Source organism: Cetorhinus maximus, chromosome 13 (assembly GCF_964194155.1).
Source record: "Cetorhinus maximus chromosome 13, sCetMax3.hap1.1, whole genome shotgun sequence".
In the NCBI taxonomy this organism is placed as follows: domain Eukaryota; kingdom Metazoa; phylum Chordata; class Chondrichthyes; order Lamniformes; family Cetorhinidae; genus Cetorhinus; species Cetorhinus maximus.
In genome coordinates this window covers 68,754,602-68,782,077 of record NC_135891.1, presented here as the reverse complement: position 1 = coordinate 68,782,077, position 27,476 = coordinate 68,754,602, and the positions used below count along the sequence as shown (strand labels likewise).

The following is a 27,476-nucleotide window of genomic DNA, read 5'->3' as shown; positions in this document are numbered from 1 at the left end:
CACTCTCTTCTCATGCAGTATAAATTGTTGTTCCCTTTATTGTTGTTATTTTCTTGTGAACTGTCCTGATAAGTGCAAGACAAAAAGCTTCGAAAGCATATCTCTTTTGTTGACTAAAAAACGATCAAACGACTAACAGAGATTGTCGTCATCAACAATTTGAACACTCCTTGACTACTTTGAAGGCGCAGGCTTTATAAACAGGCATGGAGTACAAAAGCAAGGATGTTATGCTAAATCTTTATAAACACTGGTTATAAATGCTTTTGATGGAGCAACTGTTAGCACTGGCAGGGGAGTTGGCAAAGGAAGGAGACAGATATAGGATAGTTGTCTAAACAAATCAGAGGAAAGATGAAGATAATTTGTTTTTACACAGCGAGTTGTTATGATCTGCAATACAATGCCTGAAAATTAAGCTATTAAGTGTGGAATAGATTTACACCTATAAAGAAAAAATTTGCAGAAACATGTGGTAAAAGCAAGGGAATGGGGCTTATTAGAAAGCTCTTTCAAAGCTCTGACATGATAGGCTGAGTGGCCTCCTGTGCTGTATGATTCTATGTTTATGCAGCTGAAAACTAATACCATACCTGTGATGGACATCAAGTGAAGGAACATAGGAATTGTTAGATAAAGGTTGAGGTCCATTTAGTTTTTCGACCATTCTGATAGTCGCATGATAAAGTGATAATGGCATTGTTGACTAATTTTTTTAAAAAATCACTCATGGGATGTGGGCTTCGCTGGCTGGGCCAGCATTTACTGCCCATCCCTAATTACCCTTGAGAAGGTGGTGATGAGCTGCCTTCTTGAACCACTGCAGTCCATATGGTGTAGGTACACCCACAGTGCTGTTAGGGAGTGAGTTCCAGGATTTTGACCCAGCGACAGTGAAGGAGCGGCGATATATTTCCAAGTCAGGATGGTGTGTAATTATAGCAATAATCTCCCTCAGTTTGTCTACAACAGGCCCAGGGATGAGGGGAGAAACTTTGGGAACCACATGTCATGACCCAAATTACTCATGTGCTGTATCCCAAAATGTTATTCTCTGAAACAGCATTCTTTCTGGCATTGCTCACGAACAGAGGTCACAATGGACTTTTAGGGGAGTATCTGTAAATCTCAGTGTCATGCCCAGTGATACACAACTTCATCCATTGAGCAGTGGGCTCCCTAAATTCAAATTGGTAGAAAGAGGCACAAGTACAATGTAATCTATCCCTTCATTCAGTTCCCTCGCACTCTCAGTCTGACGACCTTCCATACATGTCTTTTGCATGGACATTCAGCTTTTTCAGCTTCTCTTCAGGCAGTCAGTGCTGGTAACTGATCTGGGTCTCTGAAGGCACAACATGAAAGGTAGGTGCGCCATGGTGGATGGTGGAGTATCTTCAGGGAGCCTAAAATCAGCAAAACTGGCGCCAGTAACAGGAATGGAGCTGAAAATGATGGACATGCGCCTGCATTCCTACAATCAGTAGTATAGTTCATAGCACTTGCATTAACATCTATCTCAACCTCACCACAGGTATGAACATGCTTCTGCCCTCGTCTAGCATCCACTTCCCAGCAGTGCTTTTCAGTTTTTTCTGCCAAAGTGAATAACTTCATACTTATTCACATTATATTCCACAATCTATATAAATGATTTGGATGTGGGAACCAATTGTAATATTTCTAAATTGGCTAATGACACCAAACTGGGTGAGAATGTAGGTTGTGAGGAGAATGCAAGGAGGCTTCAAGGGGACTTGGACAGGCTAAGTGAATGGCAAGAACATGGCAGATGGAATATAATATGAATAGGTGTGAAGATATTCACTTTGGTGGAAAAAACAGAAAGGCAGAATATTTCTTAAACAGTGAGAGGTTGGGAAGTGTTGATGTTCAAAGGGACCTGGGTGTCCTTGTTCATAAGTCACTAGAAACTAGCATGCAGGTGCAGCAAGCAATCAGGAAAGCAAATGGTATGTTGGCCTTCATCACAAAGGGATTTGAGTACAGGAGTAAAGATGTCTTGCTGCAGGTATACAGAGCCTTGGTGAGACCGCACATGGAGTTTGTGTACAGTTTTCGTCCCCTTATGTAAGGAAGGATATATTTGCTATAAAGGGAGTGCAACGGATGTTCACCAGACTAATCCCTGGGATGGAGGGATTGTCATATAAGGAAAGATTGAGAAGACTGGATCTGTATTCCCTAGAGTTTTGAAGAATGAGGGCTGACTTCAGTGAAACTTACAAAATTCCTACAGGGTGTGATAGGGTGGATGTAGATAAAATGTTTCCCCTGGCTGGTGAGTCTAAAACCAGGGGGCATAATCTGAGGATAAGGGGTAAGCAATTTTATACTGAGATGAGGAGGAATTTCTTCACTCAGAGGGTGGTGAATCTTTAGACTTCTGTACCCCAGAGGGCTGTGGAAGCTCAATCATTGAGCATGTTCAAAATAGAAAATCAATAGATTTCTGGAGAGTAATGACATCAAGGAATATGGAGATAGCGTGGGAAAGTGGTTTTGAGGCAGATGATCATCCATGATCTAATTGAATGGTGGAGCAGGCTCAATAGGTCAAATGGCCTACTCCCATTCCTATGTACCTATGCTCCTATGTACCTATGTTCCAAAAACTAGATTAGGGATTGAATTTGGGTGGAGGGGTGGTGGTTGTAGTTGGTGGGGGGTCCTTGTACGTTCAGTTTGATGGTTCACCATTGAGCCAATGGAAAGCATCACATTTATTGTTTAAGGTTTTGGGGTGAGGAGCCATTACTTAAAAAAAGAAAATCCAGTTTTGAGGTGTGGTGCAGGGGAAGGAAAGGGATTCTGTGTCTGTAGTGAAACCCAGATGACCGTTTCTCTCAAATGATAAAATGTAAAAAGCATCATTGTCACAAGGCTTGGTGTTGGTGGTGTAATAGGAATCATAGCCCATCATGTTAGAATCTTTACATCTGATGAGATGGCAGTTGGTGCTGAAATGTTAAACACTGGCTTTCAGCCTGGGCTTAGTCAGGAGATCTTGGGTCAAACCCCATTTCAGACACTTGAACACATATGGCTGGATTTAACACGGTGTCAGATCCCCCAAACCACCCCTCGCCCTGCTGCCTGCCAGACAAAAACATCAGGGGTGAGCCTGCCCCTATTTCTGTGGGTTGCCTCCAAAGGGATTCAATGCTCACAGGGGTGTTAATTAGTTTAAGGCAGGATTTCAGCCCTCACCTGGACAGGAAGTCTTGCGTCAAAGAGCTGCTGGTCAGTCAAATGGCTGGCAGCTCGCTGGTCTCAGCAGTGCCACCCAGGAGCGGTGGCCACTGCTAGAACTATAACAGCCCCCTTTGGGGAGATGGTGGCGTAGTGGTAATGTCGCTGGATTAGTAATCCAGAGGCGTAGGTGAATGCTCTAGGGACATGGGTTTAACTCCCATCATTTGAATTCAATTAATAAATCTGGAAGATAAAGCTAGGACAACTATCATTGATTGTTGTAAAAATTTATCTGGTACACTAATCTCCGTTAGCTAGCCGCCTTACCCGGTCTGGACTACATGTGACTCCAGATCCACAGCAATGTGGTTGACTCCTAACTGCCCTCTTAAATGGCTTAGCAATCTATTGGGAATGGGCAATAAATGCAGGCCTTGCAGTTACGCCAAAGAATAAAGAAAAACAAATGCCAAGGAGCTGGAACCACCAGTGAAAGGTATGTTGGCAGAGGTGCTATTGCCAGGGCCAGCCTAGAAGTTCCTGGTGAGGAGGTTTGGGTTTGGATGGGGGTGCCATTAGTTGGCTGCTTAAGGGGCTCAATTGACTCATTGATAGGAGGCAGGGTGCCCAATGCCTCTCCTGCCACAGGTAAAATTGTTAGAGGATAGGTGGCAGTACCAGCTAACACTCACACTGAACTATTGAGGGAGAGCTGTACCACCAGAGGTGTTGTCTTTCAGATGAAATGTTAAACCCTCTTAATTGGATGTAAAAAATTCCGTAGCTGGGGCTTTCTCATCATGTCCTGCCAATATCCCTCAAAAACCACCTGAAACTTCCGGTCAGTGCCCATTGCTGCCCGCAAAGGATTTCCTGACCAGACACTGCTACCCATTTCTTCCGGGATCTTCTGATCCCAGCTGCAGCAGAAATGGGCAGCGCAGCTTCTCCAGGGAACATCATTGGATCCCAGTAGAGTCAGAGGTAGACAGACACGCCGCTTTTTATGGCACCAGCTGCTGTATTCAGTTAAGTCCAAATGTTCTGTCTTTGAGTGCGAGTTAGTGAATGGATGAGTGGGTGGGTGAGTGGGTAGAAGGATAGGTGGGTGCGTGCATAGCAGGTCAATGGGTGGGTAGTCAGGTGGTCGTGGGGTGGTCAGGTTGGATGGGGGCGGCTGGGGTGGCAGTTGGGTGGTCGGGTGTGGTAGTCCAGTCTTCAGGGAGTAGTCGGGTGGTTAGCTGGGTCAAGTGGGAGCAGTCAGGTCAGGTGGGGAGTGGTCAGCAGGGTAGTCAGGTGGTGGAGTCACCCCGGTTTTAAACTGTCCAACATTTCTGGTGTAGCCATTCAGGTAAGTACCGTGGAACTGTCTGAAGTCTCTGACTCTCACTCAGAGTTGGAGACATTCACGCAGGGTTCCGGGGAGCAGGGAACCAGCCCATTGGAAGTTTAAACCTCCTGGGCAATTCCCATGTGGGTCCACCTGTCAGAACTTCCTCAGGACCCTGATGTGCATCTTCCATCGTACGTCCAGTCGCCAACAATCCAGAGAACTGAAGATTTGGGTCAATATCTGGTCATTTATCTTGTTGCTGTTTGGGGGAGCTGGTTGCTAAATTGGCTGCTGAGTCCCCTACATCACAACAGTGTCTTTACTTCAAAAACACTTCATTGGCTGCAAAGTGTTTTGGAACATCCTCAGGTTGTGAATGCAAATTCTTTATTTGACTGCAGTTAGGGCTGGGTTAGGTAGCTTATCTTCAACAGCCTAATTCTTTTTATATCCTCTGTCTGAAATCTCTCCTGTGGCCTGAGCCTGCTCTCTGTAGTTGGACCAGGATGAATGTTAGAGAATCAGTCAATGTGCAGACAAGAGATTTAAAGCTGGCTGCTGGGCGGCAGCCACTTCCACTGATGTGTGAAGTACATTCCAAACTGTATGGGTAAATAGTGGAAGGTCAGCTCTATAAAGTGGGCATAGATTTCATCCTAATGGCCATCTTTGACTTGGTTTTAAGCCAAGTGGGCTGAAACCTATGTCTTCCTTTGCTCCGGCTGCCTGTGCAGTTTTGCCGTTTGATCTTGTGCGTGCACAGGCCTGATTACAGCAGCATTACTGGCAACATCTTTTACAAATTAAAATTATTCCTGGCTCCTAAATTGGTTTTGTAATCCAATTGTATAAAATCATCTTCTTGCAGTTGTGACCTTTTGTATTGTTTGGAATCTGTCTGTGCTGCCAGTGGCTGCGTGTACTCGCCTGTGCACATGTACATGTATTCAGGTATTCATTTGTGTCTGTGTACACATGTGTGTTGGCTCCTGTGAGCATACACGCTCGTGTGTGTGCTGCTTGCAGTTGTACCGTGTGTGTCTATGTACTTACTCGTGTGTGCATGCCCGTGACTGTACGTGTTTGAAATGCAGAGCACAGGAACTAATCTAGTAGCAATTCTATCAAAGACTCTCTACACTTGGACTATATGGATTGGTCTAAGTGGGGGTAATCATGACTTTGTGTAGTTGTGTGAGACAGTGACAGTGAATGGTAGACTGTTTTACATCTTTCCCTATTTTTGTTACTATTGATTTCAGTGGAAAGTGGGGAGAGATGGGTGCTGATTCCCCCCATTCCACAGAGATGGCACAAAATCAAACTGATCCATCAAACAGTAAGTGATGAGGTGCGTTGAGATTTTGCTATGGAACAGAGTTGTCGGCTAGTTTCTGACAGATGGCTCCAAAACTCGGCAGAGATGCTGTCCTTTTAGTGAAATGTGTCTGCAGCTGGGGATGTTCCCACAGAAACAGACGGTGACGGGGTGTTTATTAAGGAGAGCACTGACCTGATTCAGCAAGCAGGAAAGAAAGCCCAGTGAGAGTGTGCCTGAGGGTGTCAAAATTCCAGCAATAGAAAAGGATTCTTCCTTACAAACGTAACAGCATTAAAATGAGACAGATTCACCAAATTTACCCTGCTGTACAGTCCTGGCTCTGCAGCTCTTCCAAAAAGAACTTGTTGAGCCTGTTGCTCTGTGTCTGTGCCAATCCCCTTAGCAAAGCCTTGTTTGTCAATTCGATGTTCTCATCAAACCTGCTTTCATTGGCTTTGGATGGTTGGTTTAATTCCTGCACACTGCGTCCACCAACTGGCCAGTGATATCACCAAGCAGAACTTCCCCCATTCTCTGACTACTTTTGAAGAACATTCTTTTGGTCAAAGAGAACATACATTCCTTCAAACCATGTGGGGCATAGCTAGTGCAAATGGGCAGAGACAAATCAGTCTAGACAACAGGTTCTTTTTTTCAGTTGATATTTCATTAAGTTCATTTTGAGCAGTTCCAGAGAGGTGGACAGTGTCCGGTGAGTACGTACTGGCAACTTTCCAGGCTTGACATTCTGATTGATGCTGTTCTGTCCTGTGTACTTGCTGCCTCTCTGTGCTCTCTTAACAGTGGAGTTCAACAAGGGAATACTGAGAGGGATGTGTTAACCATGAGTGCGAGATCAGCAGCAGTGAACCTCATATCCTTGTATGCAAGTGTTAATGGAGGTTAAGGCCTGGAGCTGTGCCTTTATTGATATCAGTTTATAATGTCGTCTACGGTAGCATTGTGGTTATTGTTACTGGAGTAGTGATCCAGAGACAAGTGTTCAAATCCCACCATGGCAGCTGGGAAAATTTAAATTCAGTTAATTAAGTAATTCTGGAATAAAAAGCTAGTCTCAACAGTGGTGATTGTGAAACTAGTGGATTGTCATAAAAACCTATGGAAAGGAAATCTGCTGTTCTTACCCACTAGCTGTGACCCATACTACCTCCTGGAATGGTCTAGCAGGACACACAATTGTACCATTAGGGTGTTTAGGGATGGGTAATAAATGCTGACCTTGCCAGCAATGTCCAGATCCCATAAATGAATATAAGGAAACACACTAATCTGTTCATATCAGTTAGCTTGGTTGCTAATTTAACATTTAACAATGCTCCAAAGCATTTAGAATGAGTAGATTGCCATCCTTGTTAAAATCGTGGGCCAAGGAATTGCATCCAAACATGCTGGTACATCCATTATTGCACAGCATGATCTTAGCCTATTGTTGATCATTTATTGTGAAAGGCTTTTCTGGACACTATGACCCCCTGATTCCGATTTAAAATTCTTTCCTGGAATGTGAGTGTTGCTGGCATGACGAACACTTATTGCCCATCCCTAATTGCCCTTGAGGAGGTGTTGGTGAGCTGCCTTCTTGAACTGATGCAGTCCATGTGGTGTAGGTACAACCACAGTGCTGTTAGGGAGAGAGTTCCAGGATTTGTCCCAGTGACAATGAGGAATGGCGATATATTTCCAAGTCAGGATGGCGAGTGGCTTGGAGGGAAACTTCCAGGTGGTGGTGTTCCCATGCACCTGCTCCCCTTGTCCTTTTAGGTGGTAGAGGGCTTGCAAGGAGCCTTGGTGAATTCCTGCAGTGCATCTTGTGGATGGTAAACACTGCTGCCACTGGGCTGCTTTGTCCTGGATGGTGTTGAGCTTCTTGAGCATTGTTGGAGCTGAACTCATCCAGACAAGTGGGGAATATTCCATCACACTCTCGACATGTGCCTTGTAGGTGGTGGACAGGCTTTAGGGAGTCAGGAGTTGAGTTACTCGCTGCAGGATACCCAGTCTTTGACCTGCTCTTGTAACCACAGTATTTATATGACTCGTCCAGTTCAGTTTCTGGTTAATGGTAACCCCAGGATGTTGATGGAGCTCCAGGTTTAATGTCTCCTAATGTCTTTTTCTTTGACACAGTCTCTGTTCCTTTCCTTGTAATTCTGAAGAACTTTGGGCTATTTTCCGGCATTAAAGACATTATAATATTATTGTGGGGGCTCCCTGCTTTGTTTGTCTGGGGCTTTAGTTTTATAAACAAAAAGAAAGACTTGCATTTGCAACTGTAGGAAACCCCAAAGCACTTAAAAGTCAATGAAATGCCTTTGAATTGTAGTCACTGGTGCAATATCGGGAATTGCAATAGTCAATTTGTGCACAGCAAGCTCCCACAGACAGTAATAAGAGAAATAACAAAGTAGTATGTTCTTGGTGGGGCGCCATAGAGGGGGAACAGTATCTAGTACACCAGGGAGAACTCCTGGCTGTTTTTCCAAATAGCACAGTGGAATCATTAACCTCCATCAGTTCAGAGAGACAGAACCCTCCATTTAACATCTCATATGAAAGGCAGCACTTCTGAGAGCACAGTGTACCCTCAGTGCTGTGAATGGGAGCTCTGGTGCCCAAGAATTGGAGTGGGTTTTGAACTCGGGGTCTCTGGGAGTGCTACCAACTGAGCCAAGCTGGCACTCAAAGCACTATGGGCTAGTTTGTAATCTTTGCCTACTGGTCAGTAATCTGCTGGGAAGCATCACTCACCATATATAGAAATGAATGGAACAGAAATCACATGGGTTCTATAGAGGGAGACAATGGGCTCCACCAGGTTTTCACCTAGTCTGTGAAGGTGGAAATACATGGCTGTGTTAGTGTTTAGGTTTATCCTTGTGAAGCTGGCTGATGAGACAATTATTAAGATATGTTTAAGACTGTTGGGATATTGTAGTTGACTACACCAGCTGGATGGTGTGGGCCTGGGAGCAGGTTTCCTTACCTAAGAAAGGATATACTTGCCATAGAGGGAGTGCAGTGAAGGCTCACCAGGCTGATTCCTGGGATGGCAGGTTTGTCCCATGTGGAGAGGCTGTGGAGATTGGACTTCTCCAGAGATTAGAAGAATGAGCGGTGAACTCATCGAGGCATACAATATTCTTACAGGGCTCAACAGGATAGATGTAGGAAGGATTTTTCCCCTTGCTGGGGGGGTGTCTAGAACCAGTGGACACGGTCTCAGAATTAGGGGGATGCAATTTAGGACTGAGATGAGGAGGAATTTCTTCACTCTTGAGGCTGGTGAATCTTTGGAATTCTATGCCCCAGAGGGCTGTGGAGGCTCAGTCATTGAGTATGTTCAAGGCAGAGAGTGATAGATTCCTAATTATTAAAGGCATCAAGCAATATGGGGATAGTGTGGGAAAATGGCAGTGAGGTAGATCAGCCATGATCTAGTTGAATGGCGGAGCAGGCTCGAGAGGGCGAATAACCTACTTCTGCTCATATTTCCTATGTTCCTGTGATTGGTCCCTGGAATTTAGTGCTGTGGGTTTCATTGCTTAAACCAGGATATCCTACGGAGTGCACAAGACTTCTAACCTTGGCTGACATCAGTGTAGTTTGGGAATTATAGGCTGTGTAATGACTATATAATTTTCTGGACCTTCCACCCCTAATCAGTGCTCTGTTCATCATTTCAAATGCCTGTTCAAAAAAAATGCTGAGACTTTCAATGGTTCTTTATGTGCTTGAGTTATTCTTCAGGCACTGCATCACAGGCTGGTACCTATGAGACTGGGCTGGAAGTTATATTGCTGGCTGTGTGTTTTTCATCTCTGTCTCTGCTGAAATCCATGAGCTGAGCACAGCACACTATCTAAACAAGGGATCTTCCTGGTAGCAAACCTGATTGTGCATATCTCCACTCAGACATCGAGAGGAGGAGTGGAGAAGAATGGGAGGATGTGTTACTTCCTCACTGAAGTACCTGGCTGTGATTGTGTTTTCACAATTATGAGTATTAGAATGGGTCTGTGCTGAGTTAGCCATTGCACTCAACTTTGAATGGCTTAACACTTCAAACCACCAGTGTGAAGAGCATAGTACCAGGCTGTTTATTGTTGCAATTCTTTGAGAAGGTGGTTGAAATGGTGGGTGTGGTTTACATGGACTTTCAGAAATTGTTTGACAAGATATCACACAGGAATCTATTGGGAAAAATGAAGGGGTAAGGAAATCAGGCTTTGTGGGATAGGGCTGACAACTGGTTAGAAGGGAAAAAACAACGTAAGAGTTGAGGGCAGTTTTTCAGAGTGGTTGGAAGCAGACAATGGTGTTTGACAGGGGTCTGCTCTGGAATTTCTACTCACTCAATGATCAATGATTTCAATAAAGACCCAGAGGAGTTTGCTGACCATACTAAGAGGCTGAATTTCACATTCACTACCTGGGTTCTGACAGGATTGATCCTCCACCTGGTGAGATTAAAACTGGGTGTGTCTTCAACAGGCTAGTGATCAACCCTGCCAGATCATCACCCAGGTAATGAAGGTACAAAACTTACCCCCTGAAACGGTAGGCAGAGCAAATTTCAAAAGAGAAAAGCCAGCCAGGGTTTCTGCTCCTGTTCACTGTTCAGTACATTGATCTTGGGTGGAGACAGATTTTATACTTGGTTATGAAGCCTTTTGTGGTGGAACAACCCACTGACTTTCACTGTCATAAGTTCTTGGCTACTTGGGTGAGGCAGTGGAGGCTGCTGGTAGCCATGGAGAGAACCAAGGGTGAGTCGTGCTATTTGGGAAGGGAGTGGGAATGAATAGGAGAAATCAAGTTCACAATTAAACAGTAACACCATGTGCATTTGTTTTTTGATTATGTGCTCTATCTCCTAAAGTTGCAATGCTTTATAAGCGTTGAGTTGTATGTTGGAGTTGTTTGAGTGCTGGCTGTCTTTCACATAAGTGGAAAGCCCTGTTCTAGTTTGTGGGGCACTGAACACATTTCAGTCTCGAATCTGGCTATCAGAGGAATTAGCTGCAAAATTTGACTCCATAGTGCCCATAGTTTTGGTGCTGTTCTGTGTCTAATATTGGAGTGTATGTGCCGTGCGGACTGTGCCAGCTATTATGTTGTATGGGGTGTGAGGAGCTTGTGGAGGAAGTACTCAGAGTAGGTAGATTGATATTGTGTGTGCAAGTACAGCAAGTAATTAGGAAAGCTAATAGAATGTTATCATCTATTGCAAAAGTAGGGAGGTTATGCTTCAGTTATACTGAGCACTAGTGAGATCACATTTGGAGTACTGTGTACAGTATTTGATCACCTTATTTAAGGAAGGATGTAAATGTGCTGGAAGCAGTTCAGAGAAGCTTACCAGACTAATAGCTGGAATGGGTGGGTTGTCTTATGAGGAAAGGCTGGACAGGCTAGGGTTGTATCCGCTGGAGTTTAAAAGAGTAAGAGGCGACTTGATTGAAACATATAAGAGCTTGAGGGGCCTTGACAGGGTGGATGTGGAGAGAATGTGGAAAAATCTAGAACTAGGGGATCACTTTAAAAAAAATAGGGTCACCCATTTAAAACAGAGATGAGGTGAAATTTTTTCACTCAGAGGGTCGTGAGTCTTTGGAACTCTCTTCCTGAAAAGGCAGTGGAAGCAGAGTCTTTGAATATTTTTATGCAGTGATGGACAGATTCTTGGTAAGCAAGGGGGTGATGGTTATCAGGGGTAGGCAAGATGCAGATTTCAGGTTACTATCAGGTCAGCCATGATCTTATTAAATGGTGGGAGCAGCCTTGAGGGGCTGAATAACCTACTCCTGCTCCTTGTTCATATGTTCGTAAGCCATCATTAAGTCCATCTATTTCCACCTCTGTAATATCTCTCGACCTCACCCCATCTCTCAACACCTGCTGAAACTTTCATTTGTGCCACCTTTACCTCTGGATTTGGCTATTCCAGCACACTTCTGGCTGGTCCCCCACATTGTACCCTCTGTAAACTTGAGGTCATCCAAATCCTGTGTCCTAACCTGCAGCAATCCCATTCCCTTATCGCTCCAGTGCTCGCTGACATACACTGGCTCCTGGTAAAGCAATGCCTTGATTTAAAAACTCCCATCGTTGTTTTCAAGTCCCTCCATGGTCTTACCCCTCCCAATCTCTGTAATCTCCTTCAGTCCCACAACCCTCCAAGATATCTGTACTCCTTTAATTCTGGTCTCTTGTGTACCCCTAATTATATTTGCTCTGCCATCGGTCCAACTGCCTGGGCCCCAAGCTCTGGAATTTCCTCCCCACACCTTGCTTTCATCCTTTAAGACACTCCTTAGAACCTACCTCTTTGACCAAGCATTTGGCTATCTGACCTAATATCCCCTTATGTCATATTATGTTTTATAATGGTCCTGTGAAGCACCTTGGGATGTTTTGTGTTAAAGGTGCTATATAAATATAAATTGTTGTTTTGGTTGTGTAATACTTAGTTAACTGCAGTGGTGTCATTTTTGACATCAGTGCTCCAGCTGATGCTGCCTCTTAACCTCGCACAGCTTAACATGAGTTCAGCAGCAGGAGGACCCTCCAATAATGTTATTTAAAGTGATTATCAACTACTTTCAGGTTAGCTGCCTATGGTTGCTTCTGGTTGTTTCTGAGTTGGCAGAAGTGTTTGGGGGAGTTTGTATTCTAATTAAAGTTGGTGAAGTCTACAAGGAGTGGTCAGGCAAGCAGTGAAGACCTTGGTTCTCACTTCAAGGGTCCAGCTCACACCACTTTCTCTTAGTTCTGGGTGCTGTAGTTACCGCCCCCCTTAACAGATGGATGGTAAAGTGTGGGATCGATGTTGAATTTTGAATTGGGGTTGTATTTACTGGCACCACAGTCACGTTAGCTGATCGTGGACAACCAGGCCAGAAAGGGTATGTGGTTCTTCCTTTTCTCCTCACCAACTACTTGCTATATACCTGGTGGCAAAGGCTGTGTCCTCATGAAGGTGAGATATGCCAGACACAGAAGACCATGACAAATTGCGACACATGCTTTGGATAGTACTGCAGGGCTCCCCCAGAACATTCCAGGCAGTGGATGTGTTGTTTAAACACCCCAATGGTTTTCTCATTCATATTCTGTGTTGCAGTATGCCTCTTATTAGATGCATGCTTTCCACGTGTGCTTGAGTTATGAGTCAGATAGTTGGCAGGTACCTATGCCTGGCATCCACCCATTAGCTGATGCAACCTTTGGTTGTGTGCCACCTTGCCCTACAAGGAAGACAGAGTGTGCCATTGAATGTGCTACCTACACTTTGTTTAGCTGATGTTGTGGTTGAATAGCTGGCAGTGTGTGCAAGCTGTGAGATGTGAGTGTGAGGCTTGCAGCAGTGCTAAGTGTGTGAGGGTGAGGTGAATTGTGATTGATGGGGATTGTTGGTAGGTGAAAGGTGGGATTGTGGTGCACTGAGCAGTGAATGAGGCTCATGGTGCAGTTGGTAGGATATAGAATTTGGAGATATTTCACTGACTTTGACCAGTCATGTGAGGTCATTGAACTTCTTCCAACACTTGGGGCTAGACTGCTGGCATTGACCTGCACAGCTACCTGCTCTCATAACCTTCTCAGAATTTAGCTTGAGGGTAGTCTGGCCCCCATTGCTCACTACTGTCCATTGCTGCATCATAGCCTCCAGTGCTATGTCAGAGAACCTTGGAGCTCACTGCCATCTCTCACCCTTTTCCAGCTCATTCACTTGTGCAGTGAATTTGAGCACCTGCTCCAGCTAGACTGCACCTCCCCTTTAAGAGGTGTAGGCTGGCATAAATAGTACAGGCTTGAATTTGTGTTAATCTCCCATGATTTTGCATCCCCTACTCATGCGCATAGCTGTTCAACTGCTCGCTGCAATCATTTAAATGAGCAGATGGCACAAAGCTTGTGTGCAGCCTGCATTGAACCAATGGGCACAGGTTAATACATCTTTCCCCCATAATCTTATAGAGTAATTAAGATGATAAAAAGTTAAGCTTGAATATTTAAATTGTCAGACTTAGGCGGGGAGAGTGATTTAACATTAAATTTAGGATTGACATTTGAATATTCTTCACACATTGGGATCAACTTATGGAATGGACTCCCAGACAGAGCAGAGAAGATGAAAACCATGGAACCATTGAAGAAACAAGTGGCTGGGTGGGGGCTGGGTACTTTATACTGTCTCTGAATGGCTTAAGCAAGATGGGCAATATGGCCTCCCACATCTGTAACGACCACAAGGAATAGTTGAGGTAAAACAATGGGGATGGGTAAATGCACAAGGGGGAAAGGACATGTTGATAAGGTGGGAGGAGTTTCATGTGGAGCTTAAACACTGGTACCGACTGTTACTATGCAGTATATTCCAGAACTTCTGTTGAGTGACGATCACCATTGGATTGCCACTCTGCTCCTTTTTACTTACACTGGTCGGGAGCTGCACGTTTCTCAGGGATAGTCGGGGTTGGGGGGGTAGGTGAGGGGATAGTTGGGGAGTCAAGGGCTGTCAGTACCATAATTATGTTGGAGTTAGAAGTGGTTTCAATCCTTCTAACCTTTCCTGGGTAACTATTCTGCTAGGAGAGGCAGAACCAGCTGAAGTCTCCGATTTAAATCGGAAAATCGGGTGGTTCCTGGTGCAGGGTAATTGTTCATCAGAAGTTTAAAATTCACAGGCAATTTCTGTGCAGCCCTTCTGGGGGATCCCCCAGCACATCTTCTGGGGTACCACCACTCCCCCCGCCCCAGTCAGAGGCTCTGGGCCTACATAATTGCAATTATCATAGGAAACCTGTTTTTTTATTTCTTCTTTCACAGGATGTGGATGTCGCTGGCATTTGTTGCCCATCCCTAATTGCCCTTGCTAGGCCATTTCAGAGGACAGTACCATATGTAGGCTGGGTAAGGATGGCTGATTAGTGAACCTGATGGGTTTTTACAACAATCAATGGTAGTTTCACAGTCTAAGACTAGCTTTCAATTCCAGATTTTATTAATTGCATTTAAACTCCACCAGCTGTCGTGGTGGGATTTGAACCCATGTTCTCAGAGCTTTAGTCCAGGCCTCTGGATTACTAGCCCAGTGACATTACCACTACACCACCATCCTCCCATATTCTGCCCAGCCTTGTAAGAGTGAATATCTTTTTTTCTGTTCCCTTTCCAGGCAAATCTTCAAAGAGTTCACTGACATGCTGACCCAGGACCGGTCTCCCTTGGGGAACACCCGCCCTGGCCCAATCCTGGAACCTGGCATCCAGGGCTGCCTCACCCACTTCAGCCTCATCACGCATGGCTTTGGGAGCCCGGCCATCTGTGCTGCCATGACCTCACTGCAGAACTACCTGAATGAAGCGGTGAAAGCCCTGGACAAAATGTACATGACAACCGGCAGCGGCCACAGCCCACAGGATAACCCCAACAAAACGGCAGACAAAGATGAGAAACACAGGAAATGAGCTTTCGGTCACCAGCTGGCGGACTTTACCCCTCCCCCACTTTGCATCTGGGACAACCTGAACATGGTCAACACCCAACAACAACAGAGAAACAAAATGGCACCTGACAGTAAGGTGCTGCCTCGTACCTCCTATGCATCATCAGATGCAAGACTGCAAACCTGCACTATTCCATGACCAACTGTTTCATTCATATACCAAATATCAAACACAAGCAGCTCCTTCAAAGTTTAAATGTTTTATCATTGGGTTTCCAATGAGATCCTGGACTTACATTTGCCAGTGTGAGAGTTGATGAAACAACCTGGCCTCCTTTGCAGTATTGATGGTATCTAGAGTATCACTTTCACCAGCTCCTCAAAGGCCACAAACCCACTCTCCAACCCAAGAAAGGCTCCAACACACTGAACAAGCACAAAGTATTGGCACCAGGGTCTGTGCCAACAGTTGGTGAGCTCTTGGTTTCAAAATTGCCATTCTGAGTTGGTGAGAGGGGCCTGGGCATTTCTTCAAAGGAAGAGAAGAAATAAAACCACAGGCTTTGTGAAACTTCAGGCCCTTTGATATTAATAGAGCCCTTTCAGTTGACTGTGCATGCTGGAATAGCTGATTTGCAATAGCAAACCTTTGCTGTCTCTCACTAGATAACAAGAGTAGCAGAGGGATTCTCAATTCTCCAAATATCCCACAGCTGACCAACATGACTGAGACCTCAAGGAAGATGGAAATGCTAGTCTGCCACAGGTTGAAAGACTTCAAGTGATTCCTAGGCCTTGCAGTGCGTATCATTGATCAGTCACTCCCCTGTTCTTGCCCTGGCTGAGCTCGGGAACCAGTGCACCGACATTTACACTTTGTCGTATGGTCACCATCTCAGGCTGGATCAGGGTTTTAGATGCCAATGCACTATAGATGTTACCTAGAATACTTTAGTTAGGCTGAAGCTTGGATGTAAAAACACACTGGAAAGGAGGCAATATGTTTCATGCTCTTGATTACCATCATTAACCTCGAATGACCTAGCGATCATCTGTGGACTCTGAAGTAGATGATGCAGATTGAGCAGGTCGGACTTATATATTTGACAGGACCCAGGACCAGCCTGGTGAAAGTGTCAATTGAATTTCTGACCCATGCAGGTACAAATGGAGGGTTTTAGTCTTCAATGCTTTCTTACATCTTCTGCTCACTACATAATGCAAAGGCCACTGAACTTGAACAAACCCTGTGGAGAATTTACTGCTGTGCTTTATTCAGGGACTCAAAACATGTTTTTTTTCACAACTTAACTGCACGTACAGCCCATCATGGGGAGTTGGAGAGTGGAACCTAATGAGGTTCTGTCAACTCTTGACTACATTCTAGACTTGCGTTATTATCAAACTGGGTTTCCAACTGAGTGTTGATACAAACAAGCGTTCATTCTTGTCAGTTCCATCCCATCTTAAAGACACTTTTGGCTAGCTAAGGAGAAGGCTCCATTTGAAACAAATTCAATTGAATATCTTTTTAAAAGTTAAATGAAGCTGTGTTTGATTTGAAAGCTCTGCCTGGGCTAGCTGTACAAAATGCTTAAGTCTGTGGGCATGATTGGGTGTTGAGTATTGGAATGATGACCCCATGTTACTGACCTCTGCTGCTTTGAGCATGAAGCGGGTTTGGTCTTTCTAATTTACACTTACTCCACAAGTGAGAGCAGGCTAGGAAATTAGAGAAAAAAATTAAGATATTTGAGCCTAGAAATTACTGATGAAAATAGTTGTAGACAAGCCCTGTGTTTGACAGGTTCATACTAGGCATTAATCTGTTAAAACAAACTGCCGATGCTGGTTAAAATAGTCAACTGAGGGAAGTTATACAAACATATTTATTAAATGTATACCTGTCCATTAATGACAACAGGGATTTCTGGGCTTCTTGCCATTTTATGGTGTTTTTTTGTGATTTTTCATTGCATGTCCTCTAATATGCTGCTTAAATTTTAAAATTAAACTATTAACCCCATCTAAACAATTAAGAGCACAGAGACATATGAGGTGCTGTGACTCAGTGATGCCCCTTGTACACAGCCCAGGGGAGGTGGAGATGAGACTGTTATCCATTGTCCTCTGGCCTATTCCCCTCTGCTCCTTGTGTCTGTGGACAGAGATCTACAGAGGGTCTGATCAGAAAGAAGCCTTGAAATGGGGCTGGCACTGGATTAATGCTCAACAGGTTTGTCTTAAATTCCTCTCAGTTATTGCAGCGGAGATGATGACAGTTTATTTTAAAAAGATTAACACCTCCGAGTGAGAACAGCAAACAAAGGAATGTCAGACGAGCATCTTAACCATTTGCATTGCGAGTTTTCTTTGACCCAATTTCAGGGACAAGGTGATAATCACTTTTTTTTAAAGGTTGGCTGATCAGTCTAACTCTATAGGGCAAGGGAGCTCCCACGATCATGACATGGGGTCACAGGTCAGCTGTTGTCAAACCAGCACTGAACATGACAGCGACGGACCTGCAACATTTACACTGAAATGCCACACGTACCAACTCCACCTTTCCCCTCTGACCTTGACCCCGCCAATTGGCCTGTTGAGGTCCAGAGACTGGTCTTTGGTCAGTTACAAATCTACTTGAAAAGCTGGGTGTGTATGGTTGCCAGGCAGCCAGCAACTAGCTTGTTCTTCTTCAAACAGCGGGAGAGTTTCCTCTACAGGGTAAATAGGGTAATAAGGGAACCAGTGTTCTGAATGTACATATTTATTTATGTGTAATTTAATGGGTAATGTAAATACGGTGCAACCTTAAATCCTTTTTAAAAAATGTGTTTACTTCTTGTAAATAGGGGTTAGTCTTCCCGTTTTCTTATTTTTTTGGAGAAGTATTTTCCTGTTAATGGGTAAACTAGGATATAATTCCTTATTCATTCCTGCACAGTTATAATGATGAGAAACATAAAACAGGGTATTTAAATGTGTTGGAGGTGCAGAGTGCCTGGCAGTGAGTTGAAAGCTGTGTTCTTCCTCAACACTCACCCAACTCTCTGGAAAAAGCAATAATTATTCTTGGTGCGAGTTATATGGTACTTTGTGTAAATGAAGTGAGAGAATTTTTAAAAAATTTCTTCTGTCTGTGAATTTTAAGCAAATGGATGTTTAAGTACAGCTCCTGAAAAGATGTGGATTCAGTGTCTTTCTGTCCTGTAATATAACGTCAATTGAGAAAAAATAAAAAAAAGCTATTCTGAATTTAATGCACTGTTTGTTCATGCTGCCTGGCTTGTCCTTTAGCAATAAAGTGAAGGTGGGAATTAGTTTGATTTTAGGGATTGGGTAGCTCAGCTACACAGGCCTTGGGGGCCCAGGTTGGATCACTGGGCCTGTGTTGAATTAGCTGTTCAGTGTTTAGATGGGTAGTGAGGTGAGATGGAAACTCAGCTGCTGCTCCAGAATTGAATCACATGCTCTTTTAACTCCTGGGCTTCCTGCCCAGAAAATTGTCTGGCCTAGAGGCCTCCGGCTGACATTAGGTCTCATGGAGCCTTGCCTTTGGGAAAGGGGAGTGTCTGCAGCAACAGTGGCCTAAGCTTTAAAGTGCTCCATAAGAAAAGTCAGCAAGTTTATCCATTTGAGCCTCTTTGGTTCCAGATCCCCTTGCCTTCTGCTCAGTAGAGCAGGTTAAAGTTTGGAGTGGTAAGCCCCTGATGGACAAGTATTTTCCCATCCACCCCTTCACTTTCCATTGGGCATTGGGGGGCTGTGTGTGGGTTAAAATGGCACACCACACTTGCCCTGATGAGAACACAATTGGCTTTGTCTTTGTGTGTGAGGAGCCTGCTGACACTAACTCAATGGCCTCACATGAAAGCTGGCAATGAGGGATGCTGTAGAGCCCAACTTGATCCATTCAGCAAGACAATACAGTGGACCCGTTGCAATAGTCAATTGTTTCTTAAATGCTTCCAGCGAATGTTCCTCCAATTCTCTATCTGCACGCCCAGTCCAAGTGTTTTTGTGACAGTCTTTTTGTGAAGAATTTCTTGATACAACCCCTAATTTACCTTTATTAGTTTAAACCTTTTTTAAAATTCATTCACGGGTGTTGCTGGCTAGGCCAGCATTTACTGCCCATCTCTAATTGCCCTTGAGAAGGTGGTGGTGAGCTGCCTTCTTGAGCCGCTGCAGTCCATGTGGTGTAGGTACACCCACAGTGCTGTTAGGGAGGGAGTTCCAGGATTTTGACCCAACGACAGTGAAGGAACGGTGATATATTTCCAAGTCCAGATGGTGAATGGCTTGGACAATGGCTTGGACGGGAATTTGAAGGTGGTGGTGTTCCCATGTGTCTGCTGCACTTGCCCTTCTAGATGGTAGTGGCCGTGGGTTTGGAAGGTGCTGTCAAAGGAGCCTTGATGAGTTCCTGCAGTGCATCTTGTAAATGGTACACACTGCTGCCACTCTGTGTCTGTGGTGGAGGGCATGTCAATCAAGCGGGCTGCTTTGCCCTGGAATGTGTTGAGCTTCTTGAGTGTTGTGGGTGCTGCACTCATTTAGGCAAGTGGGGAGTATTCCATCACACTCCTCACTTGTGCCTTGTAGATGGCGGACAGGCTTTGGGGAGTCAGGAGGTGAGTTACTCGCTGCAGGATTCCCAGCTTCTGACCGACTCTTGTAGCCACAGTATTTATATGACTGTCCAGTTCAGCTTCTGGTCAATGGTAACCTCCAGGATGTTGATAGTGGGGTATTCAGTGATGGTAATGCCATTGAATGTCAAGGGATGATGGTTAGATCCCCTCTTGTTGCGGATGGTCATTGCCTGACACTTGTGTGGCGCGAATGTTACTTGCCACTTTTCAGCCCAAGCCTGGATATTGCCAAGGTCTTGCTACATTTGAACATTGACTACTTCAGTATCTGAACCCTTATTATTCTCTCCTTTGAAGTGAGGATTTTAAGGTTAAATTGTGAAGACAGGTTGCGAAAAACTTAGCGTGTGTTTCCTTGTGTATCGGACATTGAGGGAGGATCTAATCAGAGTCCTTCAAAAGCTAAACAGATTTGATAGTTTAGACATAGAGAAATGGAACTCTTTCCAAAATGTCTGTGGAGACTGGAGTTTTCAAGACTGAGAAAGAGGTAAAGGTATCAAGGAATATGGAGCAATGGTGGATGAGTGGAGTTGAGGAACATGTCAGACATTATTTAGTACAATGTCTCCAGGGCTGACTGGCCTTTTCCTGTTCCTATCAGATTTTGCAGTTTTATTTAAACTGGATTACCCCTTTCCATTCCCATAACCACCTCTGACACCTCTATAAGGTGTTTCTACAACGCTCAGATGTTTCCTTTTATGGCTCAAAAGCCCACATCTCTTCTGTCTGCCCTCATAACAGCCTCAGGGCTCCTCTATCTCCAACACATGAATATCACTCTTGTGTCTTAGTGATAAAACTGGACCCAATACTTGAGGTACAGTTTCAACTGAGCTTGATATGGTTGGATTTCCATATTAATAATGGCCAGTTGGGTAAAATGGAGCTCAAACCAGGCAGGAGATGAGCTTTAGGATGGAAGCATAAAAATCTAATCTGGGAAAGGATTAAAACAATGCTTCAGTATCTGAAATAGCTGAACCTGTTAGGGTTGATATTCATTAACTATCTTTAATAAATATATCTTGATCACATTATAGAGGTCAGTCTATTTGGTTCTTGGGGCTTTGAAATGATCTTCCCAGCTCCTCCACTCCTGGGGCTGCCAGAGTTTCTATTCCATGAATCTCAACTGCCCTGTCTCATAAAGGATTAGAAGTATTCATTGCTACCCTAATGTCAAGAAGCTGGAAGACCACCACCCACATACTTCCTCCACCAGTTGTAGCTGTGTCTCTATTACTCCAGCTGGTCAAGTGTTGTCCTAAGGGAGCAAAATTGGATAGTGCCTGAAATTGAATGCTGGAATCTCAATGTGGTATTAACCCAGGCCTGTTTCTTCCAAACTTCATGCTTCCTGTTCATTTAAATGACTGTGAGGTGCAGTATACTGCTAAAGACATTGCTGAGTGGGCTACACACCACAAAGGGCCCAAGTTCATACTTGGAAAGGAGAGGTGTATTCCAGCTGGAAGAAGTCCAACAGGGGAGAGAGAGCATGCTTGAAGATTTCCAGATGCTGAAGGCCTTGGTGGAGACAGTGGATAGGAGGAGAGAGATGCTCTATCCACATGGGGTCAGGAAGACTGACAGAGAGTGCAAAGACAGAGGGGTCAGATATCTGTGGCAGCCAATACCAGTTGTATAGCCCCGAGGATTTGGATGTAATGCTGTAAGAAGTCCAATGACATTCCAATGAGTGTTCAAAATGGGTGAATGCATCTTCAAATATCATATTCCACCTCTTGCACCACTATCCTCAGCCACTGCTCAATGTTCCATAGCCCCATTACTCACCTACTGACAATCTCTACCCATCAGGATTTATACTTCACATTCATTGCTTCACCTTGCCCTCACATACTTAGCTGCAAGCTTCACATCCACACCTTACACACTGATGGCTAGTCAATCATGACACCAAACACACTGCACCAAGCTCACTGACATACTTTTCTCTGTCTCTGTGTCTTGCAGGAGAAAGTGGCATATAATCGCAGGTTGCAGCACCTTACTGACAGTGGACAGGTATGGCTGCATGTTCTGACCCTGATAGTGGAGATGATGTGCACCATCTTTGCAGCAGCCTTGTCTCATGCTGTGGCCAGTAGCAAGGCTGAAACCATGGAAGATGACAGTATTCTCAAATGTCATCCTCCTCCTCATATCCCACTTCCTGCTCATCCTACACTCTGGTCTGATTAAGTTCAGATGGTATAAAGATGTACCTCTTCTCTCTCCGCCTCCAATGCACCACAGCCCTACTCATGTGTCTTTCTCCTTTCACACTGAGACCTAGCCAGGCAGTGGTGAAAGAGGAAACGAAAACAGGAAATGCTGGAAAAACTCAGCAGGTCTGACAGCATCTGTGGAGAGAAAAACAGTTAATGTTTCGAGTCCATATGACCCTTCTTCAGAGCTACAGAGAAGTAGAAATGTGATGAAATTTATACTATTTAAGGGGGGTTGGAGCAGCTGAAGCTGGATAGAAGGCTAGCGATTGGTGGAGGCAAAGGAGAGATTGACAAAGGTGACATGAACAAAAGGACAAAGGGGATGGTAGTGGTAAGGGCTAAAAATGTTGCTGTTAGTGGTATTAAGGATAGAAAGCAGAATGTGATAATAGCAGGACAAGGGTAAGCACTCTGGAAAGAACAACATGAACAAGTGACAGATAGCCCTTGTGGGGATGGGGTGGGGGAGGGGACGGTGGTGGAGAAAAAAGGATTGAAAATAGGATAACAAGGGGATAAAAACAATGAATAAATGAATAAAAATAAAAATAAGTGGATAAAAAAAATGAATTTTGAAAAAGGATAAAAAAGGGGTGAAGATGGAGGAAAGAGTTCATGATCTGAACTTGTTGAACTCAATGTTAAATCCAGAAGGCTGTAAAGTGCCCAGTCGGAAGATGAGGTGCTGTTCCTCCCGTTTGCGTTGGGCTTCACTGGAACAATGCAGTAGGCCAAGGATGGACATGTGGGCATGAGAGCAGGGTGATGTGTTGAAATGGCAAGCGACAGGGAGGTCTGGGTCATGCTTGCAGACAGACTGAAGGTGTTCCGCAAAGCGGTCACCCAGTCTGCGTTTGGTCTCTCCAATGTAGCGGAGACGGCATTGGGAGCAGCGAATGCAGTAGACCAAATTGAAGGAGGTACAAGTGAAATGCTGCTTCACCTGAAAGGAATGTTTGGGCCCTTGGACAGTGAGGAGGGAGGAGGTAAAGGGGCAGGCGCTACACCTCCTGCAATTGCATGGGAAGATGCCGTAGGAAGGGGGCGAGGTGCTGGGGGTGATGGAGGAGTGGACCAGGGTGTCTCGGAGGGAATGGTCTCTATGGAATGCTGACAGTGAGGGTGAGGGGAAGATGTGTTTGGTGGTGGCATCATGCTGGAGTTGGCAGAGGGTGATCCTTTGAAGTTGGAGGCTGGTGGGGTGAAAAGTGAGGACAAGGGGGCCCCTCTCATGGTTCTGGGAAGGAGAGGAAGGTGTGAGGGCGGATGCGCGGGAGATGGGCCGGACACGGTTGAGGGCCCTGTCAACGACCGTGGGTGGAAAACCTCGGTTAAGGAAGAAGGAAGACATGTCAGAGGAACTATTTTTGAAAGTGGTATCATCAGAACAGATGTGATGGAGGCGAAGGAACTGAGAGAATGAAATGGAGTCCTTACAGGAAGCGGGGTGTGAGGAGCTGTAGTCGAGGTAGCTGTGGGAGTCGGTAGGGTTGTAATGAATATTGGTGGACAGTCTATCACCAGAAATTGAGACTGAGAGGTCAAGGAAGGGAAGGCCCATGTGAAGGTGATGGAGGTGTGGCAATTGGAAGCAAACTTTATGAAATTTTTCCAGGTCCAGACGAGAGAATGAAGTGGCACTGAAACGGCTATCAATATACCGAAAAAAGAGTTGTGGGAGGAGTTCTGAGTAGGACTGGAACAAGGAATGTTCCACATACCCCATAAAGAGACAGGCATAACTGGGGCCTATGCAGATATCCATAGCCACACCTTTTATTTGGAGGAAGTGAGACAAGTTGAAGGAGAAATTGTTCAGTGAGAGAACAAGTTCAGCCAGACGGAGGAGAGTGGTGGTGATGGGTTTGTTTGGGCCTCTGTTGAAGGAATAAGCGGAGAGTCCTCAGACCATCCTGGCGGGGGATGGAGGTGTAGAGGGATTGGACGTCCATGGTGAAGAGGAGGAGGTTGGGGCCAGGGAACTGGAAATTATTGATATGATGTGGGGCATCAGAGGAATTGCAGGTGTAGATGGGAAGAGACTGGACAAGGGGAGAAAGAACGGAGTCAAGATAGGAAGAAATGAGTTCCGTGGGGCAGGAACAGGTTGACATGATTGGTATACCTGGTCAGTCCTGTTTGTGGATTTTGGGGAGGAGGTAGAAGCGGGCTGTCCGAGGTTGGGAGAGTTTCTGATAATAGGCCCATGAACCCTCTCTCACTCAGGTCAGCAGAAAGCCTTTGTTACCCAGTAACTTCTCTTTTGGTTGGTCATGGTGGCTCAAATGGTACAGTGGATTGCCACAGAATGAAGGGACCATAACTCCTGCCAGGATACCAGGCATTGACCTGCATGATGTGGAGTATGATCACACCTCAACTGGACACTGAGGACATGGAATTCCTCCCAGTTGTGATGCATGAGAACATAAGGAACCAGAGCAGGATTAGACCCAGTTGGCCCATCAAGCCTGCTCCGCCATTCAATACAATCGTGGCTGATCTTGGGCTTCAATTCTATTTCCCCTCCCATTCCTCATATCCCTTGATTCCCTGAGAGACCAAGAATCTGTCTATCCCAGCACTAAATGTATTCAACGATGGAGAACCCACAACCCTCTGGGGTAGAGAATTCTAAAGATTCACAACACTGAGTGAAGAAATTTCTCCTCATCTCAGTTCTAAATTATTGGCCCCTTATCCTGAGACTGTGTTTTAGATTTCCCAGCCAGCGGAAACAATCTTTCAGTGTCTACCCTGCCAAACCCCGTCAGAATCTTGAATGTTTCAGTGAGATCGCCTCTCATTCTTCTAAACTCCAGAGAATAAAAACCCAATTTGTTCAGCCTCTCATCAGAGAACAATCCCCTCATCCCAGGGACCAATCTCTGTACCGTCTCCAATGCAAGTGTATCCTTCCTTAAATACGGAGACCAAAATTACACACAGTATCCCAGGTGTGGCCTCACCAAAAGACTGTACAATTGTAGCAAGTCGTCTTTATCCCTGTATTTCAATCCCCTTGCAATAAAGGCCAACATGCTGTTTGCCTTCCTAATTGCTTATTGCACCTCCATGCTAACTTTCTGTTCCTTGTACGAGCACACCCAAGTCTCTCTGAACATCAACACTTCCAAGTTTCTCACCTTTTAAAATGTCTTCTGCTTTTCTATTCTTACAACCAAAGTAACCAACTTCACACTTCCCCACATTATACTGCATCTGCCACCTTGTCACCTATTCACTTTATCTGTCTATATCTCTTTGCAGCCTTTGTGTCCTCCCCACAACTTCCAATCCCACCTAACTTTATATCATCAGCAAACTTAGATACATTATTCTGTTTATATGTCTAAGTTCATTCATCCAAATCTTCCAGGCTCCAGATTGTAGGCCTGGATATACGGCTGAAGAGGCGCGTCAGGATGCTGCGCAAATCCTGATGGCCAGGCCCACATGGGAATTCCCTGGGAATTCCCCTGTTAGCCAGGAACCTCCTGGAATTTCTCTGAGTTAAGGCTGGAGACTTTGGACAGTTCTGCGGTTCTTACCTGAATAGTTACCCACAAAACGTTAGATTAAAGCTCAATCTAACACCTGGGTAACTACACAACTACCCCCATCACTCACTTACCCCACTGACTGCCCAGCCACCCACCAACCACCCAACTAGTCCTCCAACCCAACTGCATCCGACCAGCTCTCGACCACACGACTATCCCTGACCACCCCCTCAACCACCCGACTACCCACCCATATACCTACCCACCTCAGCCATAAACCCACCTACCCACCCTAGCCACCTCACCTCACCCACCTATGGACCCTGTACACCTACCCATCCAGCAGCCCACCCAACTACCCACCTTATCCACTTACACACCTACTCATTCACTCACTCATCTGTTTACTAATTCATCCACTCACCCATTAACTTTACCAGTCATTAGCATTCAAAGACTGGGCATTTAAACTTACCATATGGCAGCTGGTGCCATAAAAAGGAGTCGTATTCTGTCTTACCCCGACTCTACTCTGCTCCAGTGGAGTTCCCTGAGGAGCGCTCCAATGCACATTTCTGTGGAGCCGGAATCAAAAGACCCCAGAAGTAATGAGCAGCAGTGTCAAGTCAGGTGAATTTTTCGGTGCAGTGACACTCCACTCATCATTGCTGCTGTTCAGAAGATCCGGACCATTAATATGGGTTGTAAATAGCTGAGGCCCCCGCACTGAAGCTTGTGGCACTCTATCAATTACAATTTGCCAACTTGAAAATGCCCCATTCATCCCTGCTTTGCTTCCTGTCTGTTAGTCAGTCCTCTATCCATGTTAATACGTCATCCCCATGGGCCCTTGTCTTGTGTAATAACATTCTGTGTGGCTCCTTATCGAATGCCTTTTGGAAATCCAGCTATACTACATCTACTGGTTCCCTTTTATCTACCCTACTAGTTACATCCCCATTAAATTTGTCAAACAGGGTTTCTCTTTCATAAAACTACGTTGACTTGTTCCAATCATACTATGGCCAGAATTTTACAGAGCTTTAGCAGGTGTGCACCTAACCCGAACTTGTGTGAAATTGTGTGAGAAGACGTCGGGCATGCATCCCAACGTCATGGCGCCCTTGCAAAGTATTACTATTGGTGGGCGCACACGGGAGTCGGAAGCACACCCACCGACAATTAGAAGGGGATTTAAGCCCATTAAACACGCAATTGTCCCAAATTTTATGTGGCCTGTGCCTTTTTATGCTTGGCACACGGGCCAATTGGCCATGCAGCGTTCGCATATTTTCATCATTCTCCATCCAGGGCGGGATAAAAGGCCTGAATATGTTTGAGGTTTGATGATTCATAAGTATTGCTGTCAGTTGTTCATCGTGTCATTGTAGATAGTTTGGGGCATTTTTTGTATGCTTATATCCCTCCAGCAATTCTGCATCTCCCTGAGGCACCTTCACAGCAGTCGTCAGCCTTCAGGGAGCTCGTGCAATATGGCCTGCCCGCACTCTCACTTGTCTCGGCACCCACCCTTCCCCCCAGCTCCCGGCTGAATGCGTTTCACACTGGCCGGCAGTTAATTGGCCAGCTAGCATGAAATCGCTGTCAGGAGCCAACAGAGGGCAGGAGTGGATTTCACATCCGCCACCGGTCCCACCGATCATGCTCCCGGGCCAAGTATAAAATCCAGGCCTATGCTTTCTAAGTGCATTGGTAAGACTCCCTTAATAATT

The 27,476-nt window shown here is 45.1% G+C and overlaps 1 protein-coding gene across 3 annotated transcripts in view; it reads left to right on the top strand.

Moving 5' to 3' along the window:
• Positions 1-18,605, top strand: part of tfap2c (transcription factor AP-2 gamma (activating enhancer binding protein 2 gamma)) — an 84,328-nt gene extending 65,723 nt beyond the window's left edge. For all 3 annotated transcript variants that reach the window (XM_078555504.1, XM_078555503.1, XM_078555502.1), the window contains exon 7: positions 15,073-18,605. In XM_078555504.1, the coding sequence (XP_078411630.1) occupies positions 15,073-15,364 (292 nt within the window). In that variant the 3' untranslated portion in view covers positions 15,365-18,605. The remainder of the gene's footprint in view (positions 1-15,072) is intronic.
• The last annotated feature ends 8,871 nt before the right edge of the window (positions 18,606-27,476 follow it).